Source organism: Diceros bicornis, chromosome 23 (assembly GCF_020826845.1).
Source record: "Diceros bicornis minor isolate mBicDic1 chromosome 23, mDicBic1.mat.cur, whole genome shotgun sequence".
Classification (NCBI taxonomy): domain Eukaryota; kingdom Metazoa; phylum Chordata; class Mammalia; order Perissodactyla; family Rhinocerotidae; genus Diceros; species Diceros bicornis.
This window is the reverse complement of record NC_080762.1, coordinates 43160274-43187047: the sequence shown is the minus strand read 5'-3', so window position 1 is coordinate 43187047 and position 26774 is coordinate 43160274. Positions and strand designations below refer to the sequence as shown.

The following is a 26774-nucleotide window of genomic DNA, read 5'->3' as shown; positions in this document are numbered from 1 at the left end:
GCATGGCCTGACAAGCGGTGCGTTGGTGTGCGCCCGGGATCCGAACCCGGGCCGCCAGCAGCAGAGCGCGCGCACTTAACTGCTACGCAACGGGGCCGGCCCCGAGCTACATTATTTTAAAGAAATACGTTCAGATGCAGGCAGAATTTAAGACCTTATAGGAAGGAGATTCAGACATCCTTCTGAAAGGGACATCCCTGCAGTACCTACAGCTGGACAGCCACTGGGCTCCCCACACTTCGCTTAGATCAGAATAACTTCCACCTCACACCTCATCCCAAGTCACAGCTGAATAATCTAAATGACTGAAAATACGCACACAAATACCCTCAAAACACACTCAGGTCAAACAGGCCAAAGTCATTGTAGAACCTGTCAGACAAGAGCAACAGTACAACTGGACAAACATAGCTGACCCAAGTCTCAGGGCACCCTCACCAAACGCTGTCCTGCCACTGTCTTGTGCATGCAGTGTTTCCTCCAAGAAGTGGTGGGATGTAAGGCTGGCTCCATCAGAGAGGCGGCAAATCTGAGACTCATCCATTTATTTATTACTCAACAAATACATATATTTATCCTCTAGATACAAGGCATGGTCTTGCCTCCCATTTTTCAACCTTTTCCAGTATCCCAGAGACTCAGAACTAAGAACTCTTGACTGTTTACAAGAAGCCTAGACCCCATCTTCAATTTGTAAATTCCTGTCTTCCTCAAGTAAACCTCATCTGTGATGTACTTAGATTTGGAGAAAGTCTTAGAATACTAAGGAAATAAAACAAAACAAACAACTATACATTCAGTTTAAGGTGGTTCTCACCAAAATGCTAAAGAACACAGGCAGATCTCATTTTATAAATGAGGAAATTGAGGCTCACAGAGGTTAAGTGACTAACTTAGAGTCTAAGAACTAGCTATCCCCAAATTGGACTTAACAGACCAGTGTTGGGTCTGTTAGATGTGACTGTCTCCTGCTCCTGAATTTCAAGGGTAGGGTCTATAGTCTCTACAACGTCAGTGCTTTTCACAGTACTGGCTACATGGTTGAATGAATGAATGACTTTTCTATTAAAGAAAAACGCTCCTCCTAACACTAAGAGCCCCATTACCATTTCATCATAAGTAAATATAAATGATTAAAAGAAAACCTAATAGGCTTAAGGATTCATCTATCCCACAAGTCTAGCTCAGAGTTATCGGACAGAAGGGTGTGAAAAGAGAAAGTAACAGCCTTAGACAGCCTCTGGAGTCTAGGGAGCTCGTTAGTGGGGGACCTGCAGGTTCTAAGACAAACCACACACTAATGGATTCAGAATATTTGGGTACTGGCTGCCCCATGGTGCTCCACATGAACTGTCCTTACCTTCTGGGCGAGCTCCGTAAAGACCTGCGCAAGCACAGAGAGCAGCTTCGCAGTGCTACGGTGAGTTGTCAAGGCATTGGTCAGGAAGAAGAGGACGAGGTCTGAGTACCCAGAGAGCAAGGGCAGCAGGCGCACCAACAAGCAGCAGGACTGGCTGAAGAACTAGGAGGAAAGGAGATCAGAAGGCCTGTTCACAGCACTCAGTGGGGACTGGGTTTCCTTTGGGGTGATAAAAAATGTTCTGGAACTAGATAGCAACAATGGTTGTACAACATTGTGAATGTACTAGATGTCACTAATGGTAAGTTAATGTGTATTTTAACACACACACACACACACGCCTGCTCATTGAGATTTCTTCTTTGTTCACACAAACCCTCATGAAAGTACACTTTAAATTCTCAATCACTTAAGTCTCCTTTAGTTAACAAGGTTTTTTCGGGTTTATTTTTAAATAAAATGTTTATAAACAAATTCTTTTGGGAATCAAAGTTGGTATTAGAGGCAATGCTACAGAGTAACATACAATGTCCTATAAAATAAGTTGCTTCTCTGGACTTATTATAGAGACGACAATTTTCTCTGCTAGCTTATTATGAAGGGAATGGTGTTTGCAGAGTATGGCCATTCAGCCTTAGTTGATGGTAGCAATATCCACCATACCCAGGAGGATGTGATTAGGATATGAAAGAAGCCAAAGATAATGGATATTCTGGATTGCTAGCATTTTTGCACCTATGCATCTTACAATTGTAACCCTTGGCTAGCAAGCCCTAAGCTTTTCAGTTTGTCAATGATATTTACATGTATAAAGAGATTAAGTTCTCAGTGATTTTGACAGGGAAGCCTGCTTTGGGATCACCCATGTGGAGCAAGGTAAAACCCACTCTGCCTTTGCTTGGCCCACTCTGGACAGCAAGAAGCTTATAAAGAACCGTTGGTTACCGTGTGCTTTGATGCTGTGCCATCCTCACCATACGATTTCAGCCTTTCCAACAGCTCAGAGACAGCAGAAATTATTTTCTGCACATGCAAAGCGCTCACATCAGCCCAGAAGTCATCCTCTAAGAGTTTTGTTAGATGTTCAGATTGCAGTCTCTCAAAGCCTGCCGCCTCTTTCATTCACAGAAAAGAACAACACGATGAATAACAGAAAATAAACTCTTTTCATCTCCATTTATCCACAGTCATCATTTCTTAACATCTGTCCTTAAATATTTAGCACAAAAATAAATCATCATATAAAAATTAAATCAAATATTAAACTAATTTTTGCCTGATTTCAGACTTACCATCTTCTTCTTGTGGTCTTCTTTGGTCAGTGTTCTCCTCTGTCGTTTTACTGCTTCTTTCTGCTAAGTTCTGGATGGCATAAAGGATGGCCCGGATGGCAGTTTCCATTTGCTCTGAAAAATCTTCCACAAACCCTTCATCCAACATTTGGTTTCCTAGTAAGTAACATGATGCAAAACAAACAAACAAACAAAAAATAATCATTTGCTTCAGTGCCTCTGGAAATCATTAAAAATCTTCATTTGCTATTTTAACAAATGGCTACCTGTTAAGTACCTACTATGGGTAAGACACTGTGTCAAGTTGTGCTGGATACAAAGATGAATGAAACACATTCCTCGCCTAGATAAATCTACAAGTTTATCACCTTGTATTAAAAGTTTTTCTCTAAGAATGCCAAAAATACAAAACTAACAGTTAAGTTGGTATGTATAAACACCAACTTAGTCCAAATATTAGCCCTCAGCTTTCCAGTCTAAGGGAGAACTGTCTGTTAACAGCCTAGTGAGAGCCTGTGCTGCCTCCCTACATGTGTGCTACAAAGTAGTGACGTGATGACAATCCAAAGGCAAGGTACTCAAACAAATGTAGCAAAAGAAGTTGAGCTGTGGGTTACAATCACACCTGCCTCCCTTAGCACCCTGGACAGATATATCTAGAACAAAACATAATGTGTCTTTAGGATAATCTAGACTTAAATCTACAAGACATCATTCCTACGCTGGGCTTTTACTCCCCTATTGAACAACAGTCCTTACCTCCTTGGCTGTCTGAAGCAAGTAGATGTGTCTTCCAGGTAGTAAAGTCATCTGTGGCTTTATTGATTTCTCCTCTTACATATTCCAGGCTCTCAACTAATGCCATTTGTTGGTCTGTTTGCTCAACCTCCATCCCGGGAAGAATGAACAAGGACTCTGGGCCTTGCAAATGAGCTGACACCTGGGACAGGCAAGTCAGCCCAGAAGAGCAAACTTCAAAATCTTTCCTGCAACAACAGAAATGCCACAATGTTGAAAGGAAGGGGCTACCACACACACACACACACACACACACACACACGCTCAGAGAAACACAGCTTCCTCCAACCACTAGAAGCTAAGCAGGGCAAAACTCACTGTATCTCAAGATTTACAGCTAGACATATACCTCAAAGCACTAAGCAGGTCCACTGAAAAATGGAGGACTGAAGCATAATCCGTTTCATAATTTTATCCCATTACTAAGCTCTGAATGAGTACCCAAGCACACAGAGGAAGAGTAAAGACATAGGCTTACTCACCAAGAATGAAAGAGTGTCTCACAAGACTGCTGCCTAATTTTGTCAACGTTAGCTTTCACTGTTTTAATGGTTTTCAGCATCTCTGTTAATCTCGCAGTTGACTGTTGCCAAAGCTGGTCCTGTTTCCGCATCCGGCAGCCAGAGGGCAGCTGATTTCCGGGTACTGGGGATGGGTACCTCAGATCCGATGGGATGAGGGCTGGCACTGCTCCAGAAAGCTGTCCCGTGGTGAGCTCTGGTCCTTCTGGGGCAAAAGGCTGACTCTGTGCCTGGGTGTCACCTTGGCCTGGAGCTGGCCCTGCACTGGGGCAGCACTGGAGGAGCCAGGAGAGCTGCTCAAGCAGGATCTGGCTCTGCATGGCCAGGTGCTGTAGCCTCTCTGTCCACTGCTGCACACCGTCCTGAGGGGGAAAGGCCACAGGGTACACCAGTGGCCCTGTCAGCCTGCCGTGAATCTCTTGCACACAGCTGAGGAGGTTCCTGTGCAGAGAAACCAGGGGAAAAACACATGGCACCTTAAACTGTGTCACCATGTTGTTTTTAACAGTAAATTCAGTTATTTCTGAACCAATATGGGCTTTTTCACATAATCAAGAAGAGAGGATCCCCCAGATAGCTAAGAAGTCTGTTGAAATACCTTTAAAGCACTTAAACACATCCTTCAGTCTTTGAGAAGTATCAAACTGTTCATTACCTGCCCACTTACAGCCCCCTTACATGCAACACAGTCACACCACTGAAGTGATTTCAACCATTATTTAAAAAACAAAAAATCTAGTAAATAAAGTATACCTTGCTAAATAAACCCTAATAAGTGAGGCAGAAAATAGCTGAAGTCGAAGTGATTACATTCTGGAAATACTACCTGTCAGCCAAGAATCTGCTCAACAGATGATGACAGGCTTCCTAACTGTCCTTATCTTTTAAAAATCTATTTCTGTTGAGGAGCGATCATGCATGGTTCAGTAAATTGCAACTTTGTGATCCAAAAAGCATAACAAACTGAAACAGACTCAAATGTGATCTATGCCCAGAGACTGGGATGCCCCAGTACCATGAACACAACCCTGTCTCTCAGCCCGTATGGACTATCAACCACAAATGCCCTCATTCCAGACCAGGAAGTAGTTCAGTCATGGCAATTTTTACTGTCTGACTCAGCCCTGAACTCATCTCCCATGCCCCACTCTCCCAAGAAGTGTTGCCAGAACCAGGGGGCAGAGCCAAGAGAAACTCAACTTGCCTCTCTGGGACTCAAATTTCATTTCATGATTGAGAGCAGCATGTTCAGCAACTCTGAGCTGACTCGCACGATTCTTCCTAATTCACGCCACAAACCCAACTAGTCAGCTGATACCTGAGGAGGATCCACTGCTCAGTCAGCGTGGTTAGGGAGCGCCGCTGTCGGATAAGCATCTTCATCAAATGTGCCGAGAACCCTTTACACCGCTCCACGTTGCCCACACCCATCTCCTGGCAGGAGGAGGAGGAGGAAAGCATGCTGAAGGCGTTGCTAGCAAATACCACCACCCACGTGGGCACCACTAGAAAGCTGTTTCACCCAATACTCTCAGGGGAAGAGTTCCCTGCTTAGATAAGCTTTGGACGTGCTGTTCTCTGGAGGTGACACTTTCATCTTTCTGAGCACTGCTTCTCAAATTATGCTTCCAGAGATCATTTATATTCCGTGAATAGGAACAAGGTTTAACACCAAAATTGGATATTAGTGGTCTTTTATCAATTCACAAGTGGAAAAAGATCTGAAGATGGCATTCTCAATTTAAAGTTTTTCTTCCAAAATTTTTCTTAGACATTTGGTCCTACTGGCAAATGAGAGTAACAGCATTTATTATAAGATGCTCTTTGATTAAGCACAACATTGCATTGATTTATATTGTTAAGTTTAATGATGTCCTGCAAAAACCTCAGTCACTTCCTGAATGGGCTGATGTCAATTGACAAGGCCTGAGAATGCTGCCCTGGGATGGAGAACAGGAGTTCTCCCTGGGCCCTGCAGTTCTGAGGTTCTATCACTCTACCTTGGCAGGAGCTGCCAGAGCTGCACTAAGCCTGGCGTGCCGTGCGAGAGAGCGATAAAAATACTTCTGACACCCATCCCACGAAGACGAGATTTCTGTGAGCAGCCTAGAAAAGAAATCAACATGATTTACTTCATTGAAACCACTATCTCCCACCCTAGATCCTGAAGACTCAGAGACTGGTATATTCAGCCACAACCAAAAACCAAGAATCTGAATAGATTTATTCCTGCGAGGACTCATTCAGTCAGCCACTCATCAGTCCTCTATGCAAAGGACATATTATATACCTACCACCGAAGTATAGGGGTGAAATTATGATGACAATATGGTTTCCTTAATGAAAACTTTATTAACTATCTTGGCAGTGGAGTCTAGCAGTCATAAATTCTGATGCCTACAGGGGCCAAGCAGATAACATAAATGACTAAGGGCAGCCAAGCACCAAATGATTACATGACAATGACAGCTGACCTCAATGTGGGAGAAGCAACATGGTTGTTGGGAACCATAGTGAACTGGAGAGCATGTGTCCGGTTAAAAGGAGGGAGCTATATAGTCAACTTTTAACCACGTGGGAAAGCAAGCCCACTTGGCCAAATTTTCTTAAAAAAATGAAAATCCAGAATGTTTATGTAAAATTTCTACCTTTTTTTGTGTGTGTGTGAGCAAGATCAGCACTGAGTTAACATCTGATGCCAATCCTCCTCTTTTTGCTGAGGAAGATTGGCCCTGAGCTAACATCCGTGACCATCTTCCTCTACTTTTATATGGGACACTGCCACAGCATGGCTCTACAAGCAGTGTGTCGGTGCGTGCCCGGGATCTGAACCAGCGAACCCCGGGCCGCCGCAGCAGAGCGCGCGCACTTAACTGCTTGCGCCACCAGGCCGGCCCCTAAAATTTCTACTTTTTATAATGCTGTACTGAATTCAAGTTCAAAGCACTGAGGGGGCCACTGAGCAAACAAAACATAAATGTATGCCGTACCTAGCTCATGCAAATCATCATTCATAACCACCTCTGCCACAGTTATTAACACAGAGGGAGCGCTCTCTCAAAAGCTTACAGGCTCTCAAGGTCAAGAAGATACTAGAACTAATAAGAGGTTTATGTATATGAAACAGCTAAAAATGTGGCCATTCTCTCACAGATTTTCACCTGTACATTCAACTCAAGTGAGGAGATCCCAGGAAAATCAAAGGACTAAAAAAATAATGGGAGAGGCAAATATGAGGAGGAAAAAGAAAGGAAAAGGAAAGAAGAAAATGAACACTTATTGAATGCTCACCATGTGCCAGATCTTGAACCAGGCACTTTCCTAAATGTTATCTTTATAGCAACGCCAGGAGAGCAGTATTGCTGTCTCCATTTTGGCAAAGGTGGACACGGAGACCTCAATGACTTGCTCCATTAGAATTAAAAAAACAAACCTAGAGTCAGCCTCCTGACTGCTGCTGACTATAGACAGTGCGCTCCGGAGATCTAACGGGTGAAGGTGAAGCATCTCTTGAGGGTTTTTTGAGCGGGCCCAGGCAAGACCTTTGCGATACGACAAACCTAGGAAATAAATAGCATACACTTAAGCAAAGAAACTCGGGAGAGCATGGGTGTGCCATGCCCTCCCACACCGATGCCACTGCTACTCAAAGTAAAATCCTCAAACAGCCTCACCCAGGAGCTTGTTAGAAAGCAGACTCTCAGGCCTTGCCCTACACCTACTGAAACAGAACCTACTTCTATACTTGAACAAGATTCCCCAAGTGATTTATACATGCATTTAAGTTTGAGAAGCCTTGCTCTCTAACCTATGTTGGAAGGGTGGGTGCTGTACAACAAACGGTGATGAAAATAAAAAACACAGTTTCTGAAAAAGTTCATTAAAAAACTGTGAAAATATTTGGAAATCACAAATGGTTCACCACAGGATTTTCTTACGTGTGAATGGAACTCTCAGGATGGCATTTCAAAGCCCTGCCTGCCACCTTCTGTTTCCCACCATCTCAACTGTCTCTAGAAATTTCCCCCAAATCATCCATGTTGTTTTTCTCCCTAAAAGCTGGTGATTACACTTCATCAGGTTTCAAGCGAGAACCTTACCAGTTTTCGCAAGGTGTTTAAAGAGGTCTGCTAAAGCTCGCTGCTTCTGCAAGAGAATGTGCTTGGCTTCTGACCGCTGCTTCTCCTTCTCTGCAGAGGGCTCCACCTTTAGGCTCTGCAGCTCACTCACAGAGGAAATTACTTCACCTGAGGGAAAACATAGAGGAAATTCAGAAATCCCCAGCGCTTCTAACGTGTTAAAATTACCCAAGACCAGGGACACTCTGGGAAACGAGGACCAGGCGTCATTCATCTTTATATGTGGGATAAAAGCTAGCACAGTCCCTAGCATTTGGTAAATTCTCAACTAACGTGGTCAAGATGCATGGAAATAGAAAATAAAAATGTGGAATTTCATATTTCTTGACAACAAATAACCCAAATAAAAGTAGTTTTTTTTTTTAGGGGTTTTATGATCAATCAAAAAGCACTTATTGAGCACTGACTATGCGCAGTGATTTATACTAGGAATTTAAATCATCCAAGGTAAATTTCCAATAACAACGATATATACTGAGCTCCTACCCTGTACCTGGTACTTGGTAGATGTTCTTTTAATCTGCACAACTCCAGAAGCGAGTAGCTGTTCAGAGAGGTCTACTTACTTTCTAAAGGGCATTCAGCTAAAGAGTGGACTTGAAGATAGGACTTGAACCCTGGCCTAACTAACTCCAAAGCCCAAGTTCTTTCTTCAGCGCCATGCTGCCTTCCTGCCACAAGCCATGTTATGGGCTGACTGTGTCCCCCCAAATTCATGTTTAAGTTCTAATCCCCAGGACCTCAGAATGTGACTGTATTTGGAGACAGGGCCTTTAAAGAGGTAATTAAGATGAAATGAGGCCATATGGGTGGGCCCTAATCCAATCTGACTGGCATCGTTAAAAGAAGAGGAGATTAGAACACAGATACTCACAGAGGGGAAGACATGTGAAGACACAGTGAGAAGACAGCCATCTACAAGCCAAGAAAAGAGGCCTCAGAAGAAACCAAACCTGCTAACACTTTGATCTTGGAATTTTAGCCTCTGGAACTATGATAAAATTAATTTCTGTTGTTTAAGCTACCCAACATGTGGTACTCTGTTAAGGCAGCCCTAGCAAACTAACACAGGCTGTCTAGTCTTCCAGAAGCAAGCAAGCACACTGTACACATTACTGACGCTGCACGAGAGTTAAGAGGAGAGGACAGAACGCTTTGCATCAGACAGAGCATGTGCCCTTGACAAAAGACACACATGGGACCTGTATTCCATTCGCCCTCATCATCAGGTTCAGGCAGGCAGGTCATCTTGAGCAATGGATAATAAGCTATTATTCTAAACTTTTAAAAACAAAGAGCTCTCTGAGATCAGACTGTAGTCTCATTAAAGAAGGACGAGCTTCACTCTGACACCATGCTCACTGGAGGTAAGGATGGAGAAAGGGGTGGAAGGCTGCCAAGGGCCCAAACAATCTGTTAAGTTCTGGATTCCCTACCCCAGCCACTGCTGTTATAACACAGAGCAAATCTTGCTCTCAACTCCTCTGAGGAAGGACAGCCAGGGAGGTGAAACTGCTACACCTCTGTGAAGTGAAGACAACAAAAAGAGGACTTGTAGATAAATCTTCCTTTTCCTTTAACTCAAGGGAGACAACATTTTGAGAGGTGGGGATAGCTTAGAGACTCTGGGAAATGCATCTCCATGCCCCTTTACTCATGCCCCCAGCCAACAAGGGCTGATACAGACAAGGCTGTTGTAGAAAATGGCACAACTCAGTACTAGTTTACATGAGAGGAGGACAAGAGGAAAATTATGACAGTTTGTGTGGTCTTAATTGGCTCCTGTGTCTGGGCTCTGCTGGTTTTTAGCCCACTTGTTTGTTCAACACTATTCAAGATGCTGAAAAAGGACGTACAAATTCCCAGCCCTCCTGGGCCACTGGGGACAACAGAGAAAGCAAACCCCACTCTCGCCCCTGGCTGCTGGCACCCACCAGTAAACTGATCGAGGCCCTCCACCAGGTGAGGCAGGTGGCTTTCCTCCATGAGCGTCAGGCATATCTTCCTCATCCGTCTCACGAGCTTCGGCAAGCGACGCAGAAGCCCCGCCTCCAAGGGGAAGGGAGCACCCTGACACCGTTCTGGAACCCTGGGCTATGAGACAGAGCACTGGTTAGTTTCCCTGCCAAGAACAACAGTAATAGTACTAATCTGCAGAGGTGCTAAATTTAAATGTTGCACCCCTCCACACACTCCTAGCTCACCAAATATTAAATTCTCTTCTCACCATCTCTGAAGTCTCACAGGAACAAAAGTAGCATCACCAAAATGACAACAGGCATGTACTGTGGGTATTTAGAAAACTGTTTTGCTGCTCCAGACAAGATCACTGTAGTAGAAGGACCCCTGACCCCACCTCGGGCAATGCTTTCTGTGCTGGCCAGGAGGAGACTCCAGTTCTGACCTCTGAACGCGGCAGAATGAATAATATAACCGCTGCCTCTAAGGGGCTGTGCTTTACTGCACTTCTCAGACACACACGCAAGGCTAAATTGATCCGCCAAAGCCTGCTTCTACTATCATCTCTCCCCACCCTCCACTTTCTGATTAACCGATCAAATATCAGGAACCCAGATATCAGATGAAGGGAAAAGCTTTCGTCCATCAGGGGCATATTTTCATTATTTTTTCCCCCGAAGAATCCATGAAATTCCTATGCTGCCATCAATAGCAAATCAAAATTTTTGATCAGCATGACAGAAGCAGTGAGCTGACAAATACAATCAAAATAAAATGAACTTGGCAGCCATATCATATCTGTAGAGCCACGTTATGGCTATATGCTCAATTTCTATTATGCTTTCTGTACTATTAAAATATTAAAAATAGCTTGAGGAATTCCATTGCTAGCTCTACGGACCCAGGGTAGGGAGTACAGTAAGAAGGCAAAGTGATTACTCTCTTCAGGCATGCTCCCAAATCCCAGAGCTCCCTACACCCAAAGATACAAAGCAGGATCACCCATCCTGTAACACCCATCCAAGGTCTCTATGACTGTTAAATTTTCAGGAATTTTGCAAGCCAGCTCTTAACTGTTGGTTCTTGAAATTGGCCATGATGAGAGTATTTATGCCAGTCATCAGCAACCACTACAAACCAGCACATCACTGCACACATTCACTCCCTGTGCAGCAGCTCCATCACGTGGTAGCCCAAAGGCAGCTTCAATGGCATACTCCTAAACTGATGCTTCAAATCTTCTGTCATAGGTAGGTGAAATATTCACAGGTAAGCGCAACACTTATTTCCTCTAGGCTAATGTTAAACTTTCAGCACCAGGATCAATGCTTTTTGCCTTATTCTTAGCGGGGTCAAGCAGACACACAAATGCTATGTATGTCCAAAGAGCAAGATTTCAAAGGTATTTCCTTGCCTAGTTCTAGGGACACTCCTTAGACAGAAAGCATAGATCCCACTGACTAGCCCAGGAACACTATCCCCCGAGCTAGTACCTGCACAGCTGCTGGCCGGGCTAATAGGGTCTCCCTCAGTGCCCTGTTCAGTCTCTGAATGGGTGATGCCTCACTCGAGGCTGCATCTGTTGGCTGCGGCAAAAAGTCGGGCTGTTCCTCCTTGTCACTCTCCACCAGGGATGATCGGCAGGGTTCACTCAGGACAGCCTCAAATTTCTTCATGAATTTAAAGAGGGTCCTGGTCCCAGGAATGACAGAGATGAGGAGAAAACATGGGATGGAAGTGAGGAAATGTAAAAATGACAACATAACGCATACACACATAATGACCTGGTACCTTTTGTATATGACGAGCTCCTTAGATACTCTTTTTTTTTTTTAAAGAAAAAGTATGGTATGTCAAAAGCAGGTATGTAATCTCCCTTTTCCAGAAAAAAAACTGAAGCCAGGAATGGTGGGATCACTTTACTCAAGGTAAAACAGCTAGTGGGTGGCAGAAAACTCAACCCTTCTATAGCATATGGCCTGCTTTGTCTCAAGGCACAGCAATTCTTCCTGCAGGTAGACTTTGCTTTGGGTGGCAGTGGGTGGTGTTGAAAAGCCACACCAAAACAATCTAGTCTTTTACAATAGGTTCAAGGCAGCACTACCTCAGGCCATTATAACAATGTAGTCTTGCTGCCTACCATACAAAAATTCTGAGCTTTGGTCAACCCCAGTTTTAAAAGATGAATTACCTGTGTGTCTTTTCCACAGACTGTTTAATGGACCAGAAGCTGACATCATTCCACTTGGATATCTTAACAAATTCCTATAAGATAAATGCAGCTCAAGGAATGGTTTCATAAAGCTGGTGTCATTCTGTTTCTTTCTAGATCATCTGTTTGCCAAAGACCAGAGCCCACTCCATCCCAAGCACAGGACTGTGTGTCAATGAACAAGTAAAACGAGTCTAAGAAAGGAACCATGTGTTTGTCTCAAAACAATGAAAAAAGAGTGCTGACTTGCTGCAATCAACAGGTCACTTGAAATGTACTCCAGTTTATACAACAGGGTTGGTTCCACAACCAGTGAAAGTATCAAAAAGAGAGGGTCGTCCTTACCCCATGGCGCCTCAATGCACATGGACCAACACCAGATGGCACTTTTCTGAGGCAGGGGATCAGCCTGGGCAAGACCAGGGAGCGAGCACTACGAGTCATATGTGGCAGTCCTCTTGAGGAGCCTTTGACAGGGGCCACTCCACTAACGCCTCACACATCTGGCCAGGTCGGCAATGGAGCCAGTGCCACAAAATGTAAATCTTGCCATCCTACTTGGCAGTTGCAATGCTCTCCTCCATTCCCCAGAGCCCCCAGCCTCATTGTTAAGTGGATAAAAGAACAGAACTAAATAAAAAGAATTTGCTCATTTTGTTCTCCCAAGAATGATCATGACAGCTGTCCATCTTACTTTAAGTTCTTTTTCTAAGGGGGAACGAAGTTCCACAATTTTGGCCTGGACCCGGTCAAAGAATTGCTTGTAATAATGGTACAAATTCCACAGAACACTGCAAAGTGAATCTGGAAGAAATGAAAAGGAAATAAAAACACCACACTTGCTGCATGTGCTACTGGCTCCATCTGTGTGCTTCACATTTCAGCGAGGATCCTTCCTTATCACTCTTTAGGCCACGAGATTACAGCACCACATTTCACAGGCAGATTATTTAACAGCTCATTGAGAAGCCTGTCAGAGTTTAGCAGGTCCTAGAGATGCAGAATGTCAACACTACTCTATTTTTTCATTTCAGCTTGTAGAGAATTTTTTTATTGCACTTTTGTTCTTAAAGATGGTTTACTCAGACGTTCTGCTAAACTCACAATTTCAAACCCTTTCTCGGAATTTTATAGTAAAGTCAGCAGAAACAGCCTGTTTTAAAAGATGGCATATTAAGAGGCTCACCTTGACTGCTCATTCACATACAATCCATCCTCATTTTATAGTGACAGTTTTATCCAAATTGCGGTGGTCAGGGGTAGTAATTGACAGCGGACCTTGATGTGCAGTTACTTGGTATGTGGTAGTGATCTCACTAGATCAAAGAAACTAATGGCCTGGATCAAGCAGAAGCTTAGCGGGACATATACACTGTCTAGACAGAAAGATGTGCTGCCTCAACATGCCAGTTCCCGAGATCTGCAGGAATTTGCCTCTGCCAGAGTTCACTAGTCAGGGCTTCATTTCTAACCAGCCTGTACTTCACTTTAATGTTTTTCTCTACAACTAGCATGAATCACATTAAAGTAAAAGATAACTAAAAATGTCTTGTTTAAAACCTGGTATGCAACAAGATACTTGTCTCATGTGGAGAACTCAAAACCTAACCCATTTTAACAGTACAGTGTAAAAGTAAAGGAAAAAAAATTTATATAAATAAATATATATATCTCCTTACCCTTTCCTTCAACTTGTGGCATCAGCAAGACATGGCAATGGAAAACCAGTAACATCTGAAGTCGCACATGGAATTCTCCCAGTGAGGATCCTTCAATAAATGCTTGTAATGTACTGACCAGCAACATCAGGGTCATCTGTTTGTCATCTTTAGAGATTCAAAGAGGAAGACATGTATGTGCATACAACCATCACTCCCTATTCATAACGTGCATGCCATCTACTATGGAATATATTGAGGGATGGCAGTAAAGTAGAGACCACAATTAAAGTGAAGTTTTGAAGCAAGGACCACTGCTAAATTCTACACTGATTTAAAAACAACAGCTGCACTCAGGGTATGTGTTAAATGCACTCACAGCAAATTATGAAACTGAATTATGAGGTGCTTTTTGTAAGCATGAAATGAAACACTTTGAACTTAAGCATGTTAACTACTATCTACCAAGACAGAAACTTTCATTTTGACTTGTCTCATGGATGTAGAGAATAAGGAAATCTTATCTTAGGACTAGTTCTCTAAACTTTGGACAAGTCATTAAAGCCCCTCCGACTTTCATTATTATTCTCTCGGTAAGAAAAGAACTACATGCTACAAAGAAATCAAAATACAATGATGTACACCTGAAATTTATATAATGTTATAAACCAATGTTTCCTCAATAAAAAAAAAATTAAAAGAAAAAAAAAGAAAGCAAGAAAAGAACTACACAGCTTTCTTGGCTGACCTCTCAGGAATACCATGACGTCAAATGACGCATACTAGGTGAAAGCAGTGTGGGGAGGAGACATGGGAGCAGGTAAACCCCACCCTTCGCAGCACCCCAATTTCAGTTGCACCTCTAAATAGGCAGGGAATTTACAGACAGGGTTACCTTCCTGCTCTTCTGTTTGTTCCTGCATGTGCTTCTCAAGCATCTGATAGATGGAGAACCAGTGCTTGGTGGATTTCTCAGTGTGGCGCTTCATGGTGTTATCCAAACTCATAGACCAGCAGCTGAAACATGGGAGAAGGAAGAGGCCAAGGAGGCATTTAACCCATTTGAAATATCTGAAACCACAGAAGCAGAAGCTAAATGTTCACTATTCTCTCCTCCCAAACAGAGATGGAGAAGCCACCCATTTGCTGCCTCAGGAATGTATGCTGTTGTCTGGTCTCTATTAAGGTCATTTTAATGCCTTGTTTTTAACCCTGTGATTAATGACTGAAGAGCACATTCTCTAACTGCTGTACTACATAAACCCTGAAGAAACAAACCATCAAAAGATGAGAGTCCCTACAACATAAATTCAGGAGGGGGAGGGAAGTAACAAATGTATCACCTACTTCAGTTCCAGTTTACGCCAACGAATGATCATCTGACTGACCAAATCGAGATGTTTCCGCAGAGACAGAGCTCGGCTTGCATTCTCCTCCCAATCCTAAAGAAAAAAAGATAGAATTTACTATGGCCACTATTCAATCCCTTATTCATGACCTCCCTCAGGAACATCCTGGACTTTTCTTGTGTGAAGACCACTGGGCCCTTAAACAACTTTTATGCTGATTTAGCAACAGCAGTAACGAGTTTACATCCAGTGTATCCAGCATCAAGTTCTTTCGGTCACTTGATAGAACTCCAGCAGAGCCAAATTCAGAGGCAGGCGAAAAGCATATGATTTAGAGACCTGAGCCTAAATTCTTCTTGTTAGTCACGTGACCTCTCCAAAGTGCAGAACCCTAGTCTGATAATCAGGGAAGCACCAGCTACTTTGGAGGCTGTGACAGGACTAAGAGGAATAACGTGTGAGGCACTCAGCCGGCCTGTGGGCCCACCTGGAAGTCCTGGCAGAGTGAGCTCTTAGAACCAGTGGATGCTGCGTCCCACCCTTGAGAACAGGTGAGGCAGGTCCCACATATGCCCTGTGGAGGCAACTTGCAATGATCTACCCCATGCCAGAAAAACCAAGGAGGTTTATCCTTCTCAACACAGACTAAAACTTTCTGTCCCTCTAACAATAAAGGTGCCACAAGATAATCTTTTTTCAATTGACCACAAACTAAAATGAGGAAGAGAGAGAATCATCTTACCTGTGCCTTTGCCAGAAGGATCTCTAAGCCATTCAGGAACTTTGAAATGGGGCTGGAAAGTGGGAAACTACGAATTCTGTCCATTACAACCAGCAGCTGCAGAAAAAAACAAAGATTTGGGTATCTCTGGGGGAATATCAATCACTGAAAGTTACCAAGCACTGAAGAGAGGCTTGACTGGAAGTTCATGCAAAGGATCTGCTTCAAGAGCACCTGTGAAAGCTGTGGATGAAACTTCAAGGGCTCCAGATCCTGACTGAGATAAACATTTTATTTGCTGCGTTACTCTGGAAAGACGATTGAGTTCGATAATTACTCTTATTACTCTCTGTTATAAGAATTATTACAAAATTGGCTGAAGACCACACAGCAGGGTCTGAATTAAAATTTCCAATCTTGAAAATGTTGGGCCTTGCTAGTATGTGTCTGAATAAACAGAGCAACACAGCAGCATTTTAACATGTGGACAGCAAACCCTGACCAACAAATAAAATCAGTGAAATCCCAAACATCATTTATACAACAGCATATGGTATGTTCACCCTGCAGTGAGTCACATCTCACTGAACTGGGGTTCTGTAAACCCCAGTTTATATATTTTTATATATTCAAATGTGTAAGTGAATACTCCTGGGGATGGCAAGAGGCCACATCCTCAGCAGCCTCTCCTCACCAGCTGCCTACCTGCTCAAGTGCTGGGTGTTCTGGCCAATCCTGCAGCAGCTGACTAACAGCTTCTGAGAAACCCCGAAGCACAGGCTGACAAAGGCGTGCTTCTGGGATGTTGGGATGCTGGTAGAAGTCATAGGGCCCATCAGGCTTCACTATCAGGTCTGAGGTTGCCTCCCCAAAGAGAGTGTTATGAGCGAGGGTACAGGCCAAAAGTTGGCTGCCCAAGAGTTGGTCATTCAGCTCAACTCCTGTGAAGTTAACAACATAATAGTCAAGCCAGTGAACTTAGTAAGTTGATCTATCAAGTTATGAAGATGTCAGAAACATGCTCAGAAATAATGAACTACCAGAACTAATGAAGCAGATATTTCAATTCCATTCGCCCCCAAAGCAACACAGCCCTAGAGGACTGTGACCTTAATACCACAGTAGTGAATGACCAAAATCTGCCAAGTTTCTGCGATATACAGAGGAACTCAGAGACTGCCTGGGTGTAATCAAAAGGGTGGAGTTTGGTTTCACAGATTCAAATTCCTGTTTTTTGTAGCTAGTTTTGGTAGGCAGAATGAAACTTAAAGCCTCCTGCCTACTTGCATGGAATAACTCCTGAGGTCATGTAAGACACTGAATCAAACCATATTCTGTGAGATTAATTTCTGAGTTCCCAGGTTGCTCCCAGGAATACATAATTTCATTTGAAAGGCACTAAAGCTATTAGAGGTAAACTGGAAATAATGCCGAGAAGCAAGACCATTTAAACTAAGTCCATATCCTTATTTTCTTTTTTTTTTTTTTATAATTTTATTTATTTATTTATTTTTCCCCCAAAGCCCCAGTAGGTAGTTGTATGTCATAGTTGCACATCCTTCTAGTTGTTGTATGTGGGACGCGGCCTCAGCATGGCTGGAGAAGCAGTGCGTCGGTGCGCGCCCGGGATCCAAACCCGGGCCGCCAGCAGCGGAGTGCGCGCACTTAACCGCTAAGCCACGGGGCCGGCCCTTATCCTTATTTTCTTAATCCCTTCACCCCAAAATATTCAAATGGTGAAAATCCACCTTTATTACAGAATTTTAAATGAATTTTTTTGAATTAGCTTAAGTCCTTCATTTAATTGTTCCAAAAGTAGCAGTCACATCTTTTCATTTTGATTTCCCAAGAGTATAACAAAAGTAAACTGCCGTACCCATCAGGGGGTAAAAGTGTGTCACAAGGGATGCCCCAGTCTGGTAGCACGACAGAAACAGGCTGAGGTAATGCTTTGCCTCGTGTGGTGGCAGAGTCTGTTGGTACCAGAGGGACCGAGCAAAGTTGAGGCACAGCTGCTGGTGAATCAGCATCACAGCCTGCATTGAGCTCTGGGACAGGAGGGCAGGGTCTGGGGTTGCCTCCTCTTCTTGCCCATCTGAAGTTTCCTTCTTCTCCTCTAGTGTTGGTTCTACCAAAATATCTGCAAAGTCCTGTAAATAACATTAGCAATTGAACTTTTAAAAATCAAAATCCAGTTCAAAACAGACTAAAAAGAAAGGGGAAAGATGGAGTGTGAATTATCAAGAAAAGGAAGTAGCGACTTATATGCATTAAGACATAATAAAAAGATTACAAAACCACTCGAAGGGAATGCATGTGGTATCAAGGGAGTTCATTCCAAAACAAACCCTGCCACCACCACCCAACCTTTTCATGCAGTGGGAACTGTTTTCTGAACTCCCGTTCTTCCTCCTCCTCCTCGCTCAGGGCTGTCCTGGAGTTCCTGCTCCTGTATCTGTACAGGCTGCTTTCCTGCTCGGCCTTCTCTTGAGCTCTGCGTTCCTGTTCATCCCACTCATTGATGATTTCCTAAAAAGTCACAGATTCGGAAGGGAGCTTATTTGCCTTTGCTGAAGCACTTACAATGAACAAAGGCAAGACTTGCTACCTCTTAATTTCTCATGAAAACAGAAGCACCATGGTTCAAAAACAATAAATGCCAACATCCAAGAAACTCAATTCCACATAATAGAGAGCAAATGGGCTTTTTTTCAAACTGGGTATCTGAAGCAACCACAGTTTCCTAAAATCCCTCTTGCTGTATTGTTATGATTTCCCAGGTGTAAAAACTTGCTACAATAGAACTGATGGGAACTTCCTGTCGTGGGGTTAATGGTGTTTTGTGCTAAGGACAGGGTCAGGGCCGACAACGTACAGGTTGTGAATCAGACTGCACTTGGCTGGCACCTCAAGGAGCTGGCCCAGAGATTGAGGAAAGGAAAACCTGGGCTAGGGACAGGGTGGCTGAGAACCACCAATCAGGCAAAACTGAGCCATTCCTCACCAGATAATTCTTCGATCCTCTACTACCTCTCAGATTTTAGGTCCTTAAATTGGCAAACACCATCCAGTGTTGATGAGGACTGAGGAAATGAGCATCTACCATTCAGCAAGATAATCCGTATTAAAAGCCTAAAAGCAGTTAATCTTTGTCCTCGCAATTCTGCTTTCTAGAATTTGCACCCCAAAATCTAGCTATATAAGACTATTTATGGTGGCATTTTTTCCCCCAAACAGCAAAAACGACTACATACAAATATAAATGTTCAGTGATAGGAAATTAGTTACATGCCTTACGGCATGCCCATACAATAGAAAACCAGGCAGTCACCAAAAATGATGCAGGTGAACAACACCATAATTATGGAGAAAAATAATCACTAGATGCTGCGAGGTTTTTAAAAGCAAATTATAAAACAGAATCAACTTTATTAGTGGTTTGTAGAGCTCTGACAATTTAAAGACCTGTCTCAGGGACCATGGAGGAGATAGAATTGTCCTCAACCAGAGCAGTTCTTTTAGCTGTTAAATATTGGGCCACTATGATAAGATTTTTATTTTTAAAAGGGTTCTACTACTAAAAAATATTGGTAAACCACTGGGACAAATGACTTAAAAAACAGTTAGAGCGTCATAGACATACACTAACCCACAAATATACACAAATAAGCAAGACTAGAATGAAATACACCAATATGCTAACGGACGTCATTAACACGTTAACATGTTATACAGGTACAAGAGAATTACTAAAAATTTTTGCTTATATTTATTCTTTTAATTGTCTACAATGAGAACAAATTGCTTTAAGTAAGGAAAAAACAAGTTATTTTCTTAATATTAATAAAAGTTGAGGGGCCGGCCTGGTGGCGCAAGTAGTTAAGTGCGCGCGCTCTGATGCGGTGGCCCGGGGTTCGCCGGTTTGGATCCCGGGCGTGCATCAACGCATCGCTTATCAGGCCATGCTGTGGCAGGCGTCCCATATAAAGTGGAGGAAAATGGGCGTGGATTTTAGCCCAGGGCCAGTCTTCCTAAGCGAAAAAAGAGGACGATTGGCAGATGTTAGCTCGGGGCCGATCTTCCTCAAAAAAAAGAAAAAAAAAAGTTGATACAATTACATGGCAAAATCACCATAAACTAAGTCAAAACACAACCAACAAACTAGAAGAAAGTATTTGCAGTATGGATCACACATAAAGGGCTAACATCACTTTTTTAGAAAAATCTTTTAAAAATCTAGGGACTAAAGGCCACAAAACCCTATAGTTAAATGGGAAGAAGGTACAGACACTAGCTCCCCACTCCCTAACCCCACTCTCTATCTACACTGCGCACTGCTCAGGTCCTGCAGGTGCCCTGCTTGTGCTCCCAGCTCCCTTCAGGAGGAGGTGGGGCAGGCCCCACAGAGACGGGCTTACCTGACACACGTGTCTGAAGAGCTGCAGGGCCTTCTGGTCCAGCTCTCCCTTGCACAGCACATGGGAGCGCAGGTACAGGAGGGCGTTCATCAGCAGCTGCTCTCGGGTGGGGCAGGGTCTCTGGCCCTTGCCTTCCAGCTCCTTTCCTCCTGAGCGTTTGAGGATCAACTTTCCAAGGCCTCGCAGAACCTCCTCTGACTTCACTGAGCACAAAGCATCCGCATGAGCATAGTAGGTGGGGAAGGTAGGGCCCACCGATGGGAAAGCCAACAGGGATGTGGCCAAGGCACTCAGCCTGTCTGCACAGGCCACATTGCTGTGGAGTGAGGCATGGACCTCGGACGCCACCAGCCTCATGCCATGCTGCAGCTGCAAGATGGATGCCTGCAGTGGGGCCACAGAGTCTGGATACAGGGCATACTCCTCGGCCAGCCGCTTTCTGAACTGGTGGTGCGACTGCTGCCAAGATGCCTCCTCCTTCAGAAGGTTCTGGGCCACCTGGGCAGACCGAGGCCCATCCTTGTGGAGGGCTTGCAGGAGCCGCGTGAGCAGATCCTGAACGGCAGGGGCCTTGGCAATGCTGGTGACGTAGTGGTGGATCTCCTGCACCAGGGACTCGTACACAGGCAGCTGGGGTCTGAAGGCCTGCTTCTTTGACAGACTGCAGATTAAATTCTCCAGCTGATCAATTCTTTGGCGAAGCAATCTAAAGGCAAATTAACACAATCTGCAAATTCTGTCAGAGGATGAGCAGCGAATCTAGACCGAGCCCTCAGGAAAACAGAGTGAAGACATTTCAGCTACTGAGGAATAATATGATGATAATATTGACAATTATAATGAAAATGGATAATATATATACAGCATTTACCGTGTGCAACACATGTTGTTAAGCACTTTAGATACGTATCTCATAAAAGCCTCATCACAACTCAGTGAAGTAGGTACTATTATTCTCCTTTTACGAATATGGACACTGAGATTTTAAGGCATTAGGTGGTCTACCCAAGGTCTAAAGCCAAAGAGCAGACACAGGACTGAAACTCAGAACCCACTATACTACGCGGTACTTCCTAAGGCAACAGACCCACACAGTGCACACTGTCACATGCAACTTATTCCATGTTGAGAGTAAGTTCTGGTTTCAGCCCTCTCGGCTCCATGTGAATCCTCCCCCTCCTTTCACAGAGTATGTCTTTTTCCTGACTATAACCATGGCTTTGGGATCTAACCGCCAATGCAGATATAGATCATCATCTCTGCTAACACTGTAATTACATTGCAAAGATCAAACTCAAAATGTCTTTTTTTAAGGACATTTGAGTCAATAACTCCCAACACAAATAATCACTCTACTGTGTTACCTGACATGAGGATGAGAGTAATTGATAATGACTTCATCTTCCAGGTCTCTTCCAGTCTGTAGCTGGGATGACAGGTTTCGGGTCTTCCACTCGCACTGCAGCTGGTGTAACTAATGGAAAGGGAAGAAACTGGTGTGCTGTGTCCAGCTAGGAACATGCCTGAGAGGATAATGCCCTGGGGGAGGGTAGAGCAATGGATGGAAGAAACCTGGGTTCCTGAATGACCCAAGGGCAGGGGGTTCCGCTCCACTAACCTGGACCACTCACCTCAAAGGTGTTAGGTGAAACTATCTTATTTATGCCTCTGAACTTCTGAATCTCTGCTATAGCAGCTTAGCCTTCACCACAAGTAATATAATTTTCCTTCTTTAAAATATAGAACTAGTATATCGCAATCTTAATGTATTCAGTTCCCGAGTCTGGCTGCAAGTTCAAATAGCAAGGGATACCACATTATCTGAATCTACTTGATTCCTGAGTTTTAGAGAATGAACACCAAAAGTTCAGAACCTGAGGAATACTATACCCTGTCCAAAGAAGTTATCCAAATCCAGATATCCAAAACTTAGTTCAGGTAGAGAGAGTCTGGATAGTGAGGGATTCCACCGGTGTTCTACGGTCATGCCCTCTGCCCACTGCAGCCTATTGGCAAATACATCAGAACCTTAGGACAGGCCCCTCCTAGTGCCTAAGCTACTCAGGGGCCTCTCAAAGAGGAACACACTCCTAGGAAGTCACAGGACAGCTTATGCAAAATCACCCCTTTGATGCTCTGAGAACCCAAAAGAGTGCAAAAGGAGTAACAGGCAGTCAGGGATGGAGCCCATGCTCCAAACTCTGGCCTCCATACCTCTTCCTTGGCGTACTTGAGCTTGTATTCCCTCTTCACTGCGGGGTCAAAGCGCGCCTGGGGAAGCCATGTCTGAATCTGGAGCAAGCCAAGGCTCACCCAGAGGCTCCCACGCCGGGCTGGCTCGGGCAGGTCCCGCTTACTCTCCCCTTCCCCAAACAAGTGGCGCAGGGAGGTGAGCAAGAGGCACAGCAGCTCTTTGGGCAACGCCTCCTGCCCGGCCATGTCCCCAACAGTCTGGCCCACGTGCTGGAAGGCCTGGCTGTCCCCAAGCAGCAGCTGCTCGCAGTTCTGCACATATTCCTGCCGCCGGGGCTCGGGGAGCAGCTCTGCCAGGCCTGCCAGGTGCCGGCACAGCACGAGCCCCTGGAGCTGGGAATCCGTGCGTCTGTGGGGACAAGGAAGCACTTAAGGGCTTGCACCGCAGCAAACAGCATTCCTTTCTCACACGATGGTTCCTTCAGAAAATGATATAGCAGACTGCACTGCCAAAACCTGGAGGTGAATTTCTATTTTCACATAATCATATGGTTTTCTAAGCACCACCCTCTTGATCACAATATGCTTACAACTGACAGAGGAACTGGCTAGCTCTTGGTAGCCTCTGTTCTGGGCTAAAAACCTGCTGATTAGCCAGAAAACACCCTTGCCTTCACCCACCAGAACTAGCCACTACAGAAGCAAGTTCTGACTGAGGTCCCTGCTGCATGCTCTGGAGAAAAGATAGGAGCTTTAGTCTACCCAGGGGGAGGGAATACCTGAACTCCGCTACTGAAGGGACAGCCATGTTGGTCCAAAGCACTGAGCTGATGTCCTGAAGCTGCTGGGCTCTCTCAACCCACTCCCCCAGGGTGATGTGCGAGGAGGACAGGATGGGAAGGCCGCTCACATCCCAGGGACTTGCTCTACAGCTACTGGTCAAGACTTCAAAGCAGCACTTGGAGAACACGGCTCTATTGAGACTGCCGGGGCCCTGATGGATGGAGAGGAGTCAAGTAACTTTTAGAAATTAACTAAAAGGATTTCAACAAGCAGCACTGGGCACCTTAGAGGGAAGAAAGAGAGTAAGATAAGGATGTTCAGGGTGCTAGGAGCAGGTAAACATCAGCATGAGACAGGACCAGAAGGGCAGAATGGGGTCAGGTGTAGCAGGCCTTAAAGGAACACGGACTCCATTCTCTAGAAATGAGGAGCAGTGAGTACTTTAGTAATGGCAGAAGAAAACTCCTCAAACCTGGGCATTAGGAAGACCATTCTCGTAGTAGAGGTAGGGGCACACTGCAGGAAGGTGAGACTTGGAGGCAGGCAAAAGGTTAGAAGACAAACCTAAGAGCCAGAGACAAAGTTTGCCAAACCTGTGATCCTTGGACTGCTCATCTAGGACACAGCAATAGCTGTCCACAGCAAAGGGTTAGGTGGTCAAATACATATGACAGGAAACACTGAGTCTACGAAACTCTTGGGGGTCCCTAGGTTTAACACTAAAGGCTTTGAGGGAAGTTTTACAATAAAGAAATCAATTTTGATACAGCAATGGAACAGAAAAGAGTCCAAAAATAAATCCACGAACATTTGTGGGAATAAGGTATATGATAGAGTTGGCATTTCAAATGAGAGTAGAAAGGATGAATTAGTCAAAACTGTTGTTCTTAATACTGCCTTTGGATATACTGTTTGTATAAAATTAAAAAATCTGCATCTTTACCTCACAAAATATGACATCCAGATAAAATTAATATAAAATAAAAACATAGAAGAAAATATGGGCAAACGGCTTCTTTTAACTCTAGGGGTAGTGAAGGAAGACATTTAAAAAGCATGACGCCTAAGCCAGAAAGTAGAAAGGGACTGATATATTTGAAAAGAAAACACTATAAAAGTTGTGTGACCTAGGAAAACATCATCAAACTTGAGACAATAGAACGCTAGAAATATATTTCCAACCATACGTTGGGTAAAGGTTTAATATCCACAATATATAAAGAGATCTTCAATAATAAAACGAACAACCCAATTTTTTTTTAACAAAATGGGCAATAAACACGACTAGAAAATTCACAGAAGAAATAGAAATATACATATGTAAAAATGTTCAATCTCAATAATAATCAAAAGAATATGAATGAAAGAGAGATTTTAACAATTATATGATTGGCAATATTTAAAAACGTAACACCTAGTGTGGCAAAGATATGGAAAAAGAGGTCCACACATATATGATAAGTGAAACTGTGCTCTAGTCTTAAGTCTTCCCATGGTCATCCAGATTTCCTTCACCATCTCCTAGCACATTTAAAAAATTAAAAAACAAAAACCACTTTCCTAGACATTCTGTTAATATTTATCAATTTCTTTAAATGTGCAGACAGTTCGAGCAAGAGTTAAATTCCAATTCTTGTAACATATCCGTAGAAATACTCAGACAAATGGATGAAGACTTATACAAGGGTAGTTGATGCAGCTATGGTTGTTATAGGAAGGGGGGAAAGAAAGGCAAGAAACCTCAACAGTTATCAATAAGAAAACGATCAAATAAATTCCAGCATATTAGTATAATGAAATACCTTAAAAAGAATAAGCTGGAATGACAGGTACAGATTTCCACGACATATTATGTGAACAAAGAAAGAGGTCTTATTTTTGTTTACATATATATTTAATACAAAAATATACGCTGACGGATACAGAGCAAAGAGTGGCTATTCCTAGTGAATTCTACATTTACACACACACACACGCACATATATACACGTTTCTGTACTGTTTAAATATTTTATAATTAGAAAAATATTTTAATTAGAGAAGAAATTAAATACTTTTTAAAGAAAACCTTTTTTACATCAACTCAGAATTTCCCAAATCATTTAAGATGGAATATCTTTTTTGAAGGGACACTTACTAACATCTTGCAGAAAATAAAGTATTGCAATCACTTATTTAGTTACTGCTCTATCCTGGAAATAAATGTTTATTGCTAGATCTGTTGAGAAATTTTTTTCCACTATCATCAAACATTTTTATGATTTTATGCCAACAAACCTTCAATGTGGAGTCCAAAAGGGACTTGGGCATCTCCCTCTGCTGCACATCAGGCAGAGGGCTCCACGTTAGCCAGTACTCTGGATTTGTGGTCACAGTACTGCTCCAGAAAGACATAAATGTGGAATTAAATAACTCAGACCACAAAGAAAAAATTTCTTCAGTAGACACCTAAAGATAAAGGAATAATTAGACACGAGAATATTTGAGAAAGATTCCATAAATCAAGTTATAAAGTCTCTCTGCCTTATAAAACTCATCTAAAACTAACACGGGATTAAAGATATTAATCCTAACGTTCCTGATTTTCTGCTGCCCTGGTCATCCTTCGTCAAGTCACTTAACCTGTCTGTAATTTTATAAAACTAAAATGAGATCTGCTTTTATAAGGTTGCATGAGAAAATATAAGTAAAATACATCAGACAATTATAATGTGAGCAAAATAGAGAAATGAATAAATATTTTAGCCTTATTTAACTGGAAACTGAATAGAATGGTTCTGTGGTAAGCATTGAGAAATACCCAGGTAATTACTACAAAAGAACATTCAAAGTTCTCCCCTTTGAAAGTTAATCCAGATACAACTGGAGTTTGCCACACAGAATTTTGAAATTAAATCGATAAAATATTCTGCAACCAGTCTACCATAGAAAATCTAATCAGCTCATAATATAAAGGAGGTTTTGATTTTGGTTTTTACCTTCCGATGGTGCAGTATGGACCAAAGGTCTCGAAGCTCTTGAGGAGCAACTGGTGTGCGCTTAAGACAGAATGTGATGTGATGACTTATCTCCTCATCTATCGGGGGGTGCTGATTTTTGCTGGACCTGTTCCAAAAATAAAGAGGGAGAGAGGGTAGGCTGTGAGCTATCAGTGAACTGCTAGAAAACTGCTATGTATGGAAAGAAGGAACACACAGAACTTAAGAGTACATTTATTTAAAAATGAGCAAGCAATTCTACTGGAAAAACCCCTAGTAGGTTTAGAAGTGGAGTCAAAACAGGCAAAGAATCAAGGAGTTCTGGCTTTCCAAAGTGGCAATTGACCTCCCTCTGCTTTTGCAACTATTCCCCCTCAAGACAAGGCTGTGCTT

At 43.3% G+C, this 26774-nt stretch overlaps 1 protein-coding gene across 2 annotated transcripts in view; it reads right to left on the bottom strand.

The window, feature by feature from the left end:
- MDN1 (midasin AAA ATPase 1) overlaps window positions 1–26774 on the bottom strand; it is a 173539-nt gene that overhangs the window by 30175 nt on the left and 116590 nt on the right. For both annotated transcript variants that reach the window (XM_058566628.1, XM_058566629.1), the window contains 26 exons: window positions 26382–26508; window positions 25681–25851; window positions 23400–23614; window positions 22642–23029; window positions 21792–21901; window positions 20428–21133; window positions 18377–18538; window positions 17886–18159; window positions 16715–16950; window positions 16031–16126; window positions 15287–15381; window positions 14835–14956; window positions 13961–14107; window positions 12976–13085; window positions 12261–12334; window positions 11563–11761; window positions 10045–10204; window positions 8072–8218; window positions 7405–7531; window positions 5972–6077; window positions 5290–5405; window positions 3933–4412; window positions 3412–3638; window positions 2653–2808; window positions 2306–2475; window positions 1361–1522 (listed from right to left, as the gene is read on the bottom strand). In XM_058566628.1, coding sequence (XP_058422611.1) covers window positions 1361–1522; window positions 2306–2475; window positions 2653–2808; window positions 3412–3638; window positions 3933–4412; window positions 5290–5405; window positions 5972–6077; window positions 7405–7531; window positions 8072–8218; window positions 10045–10204; window positions 11563–11761; window positions 12261–12334; window positions 12976–13085; window positions 13961–14107; window positions 14835–14956; window positions 15287–15381; window positions 16031–16126; window positions 16715–16950; window positions 17886–18159; window positions 18377–18538; window positions 20428–21133; window positions 21792–21901; window positions 22642–23029; window positions 23400–23614; window positions 25681–25851; window positions 26382–26508 — 5083 coding nt within the window. The remainder of the gene's footprint in view (window positions 1–1360; window positions 1523–2305; window positions 2476–2652; window positions 2809–3411; window positions 3639–3932; window positions 4413–5289; window positions 5406–5971; window positions 6078–7404; window positions 7532–8071; window positions 8219–10044; window positions 10205–11562; window positions 11762–12260; window positions 12335–12975; window positions 13086–13960; window positions 14108–14834; window positions 14957–15286; window positions 15382–16030; window positions 16127–16714; window positions 16951–17885; window positions 18160–18376; window positions 18539–20427; window positions 21134–21791; window positions 21902–22641; window positions 23030–23399; window positions 23615–25680; window positions 25852–26381; window positions 26509–26774) is intronic.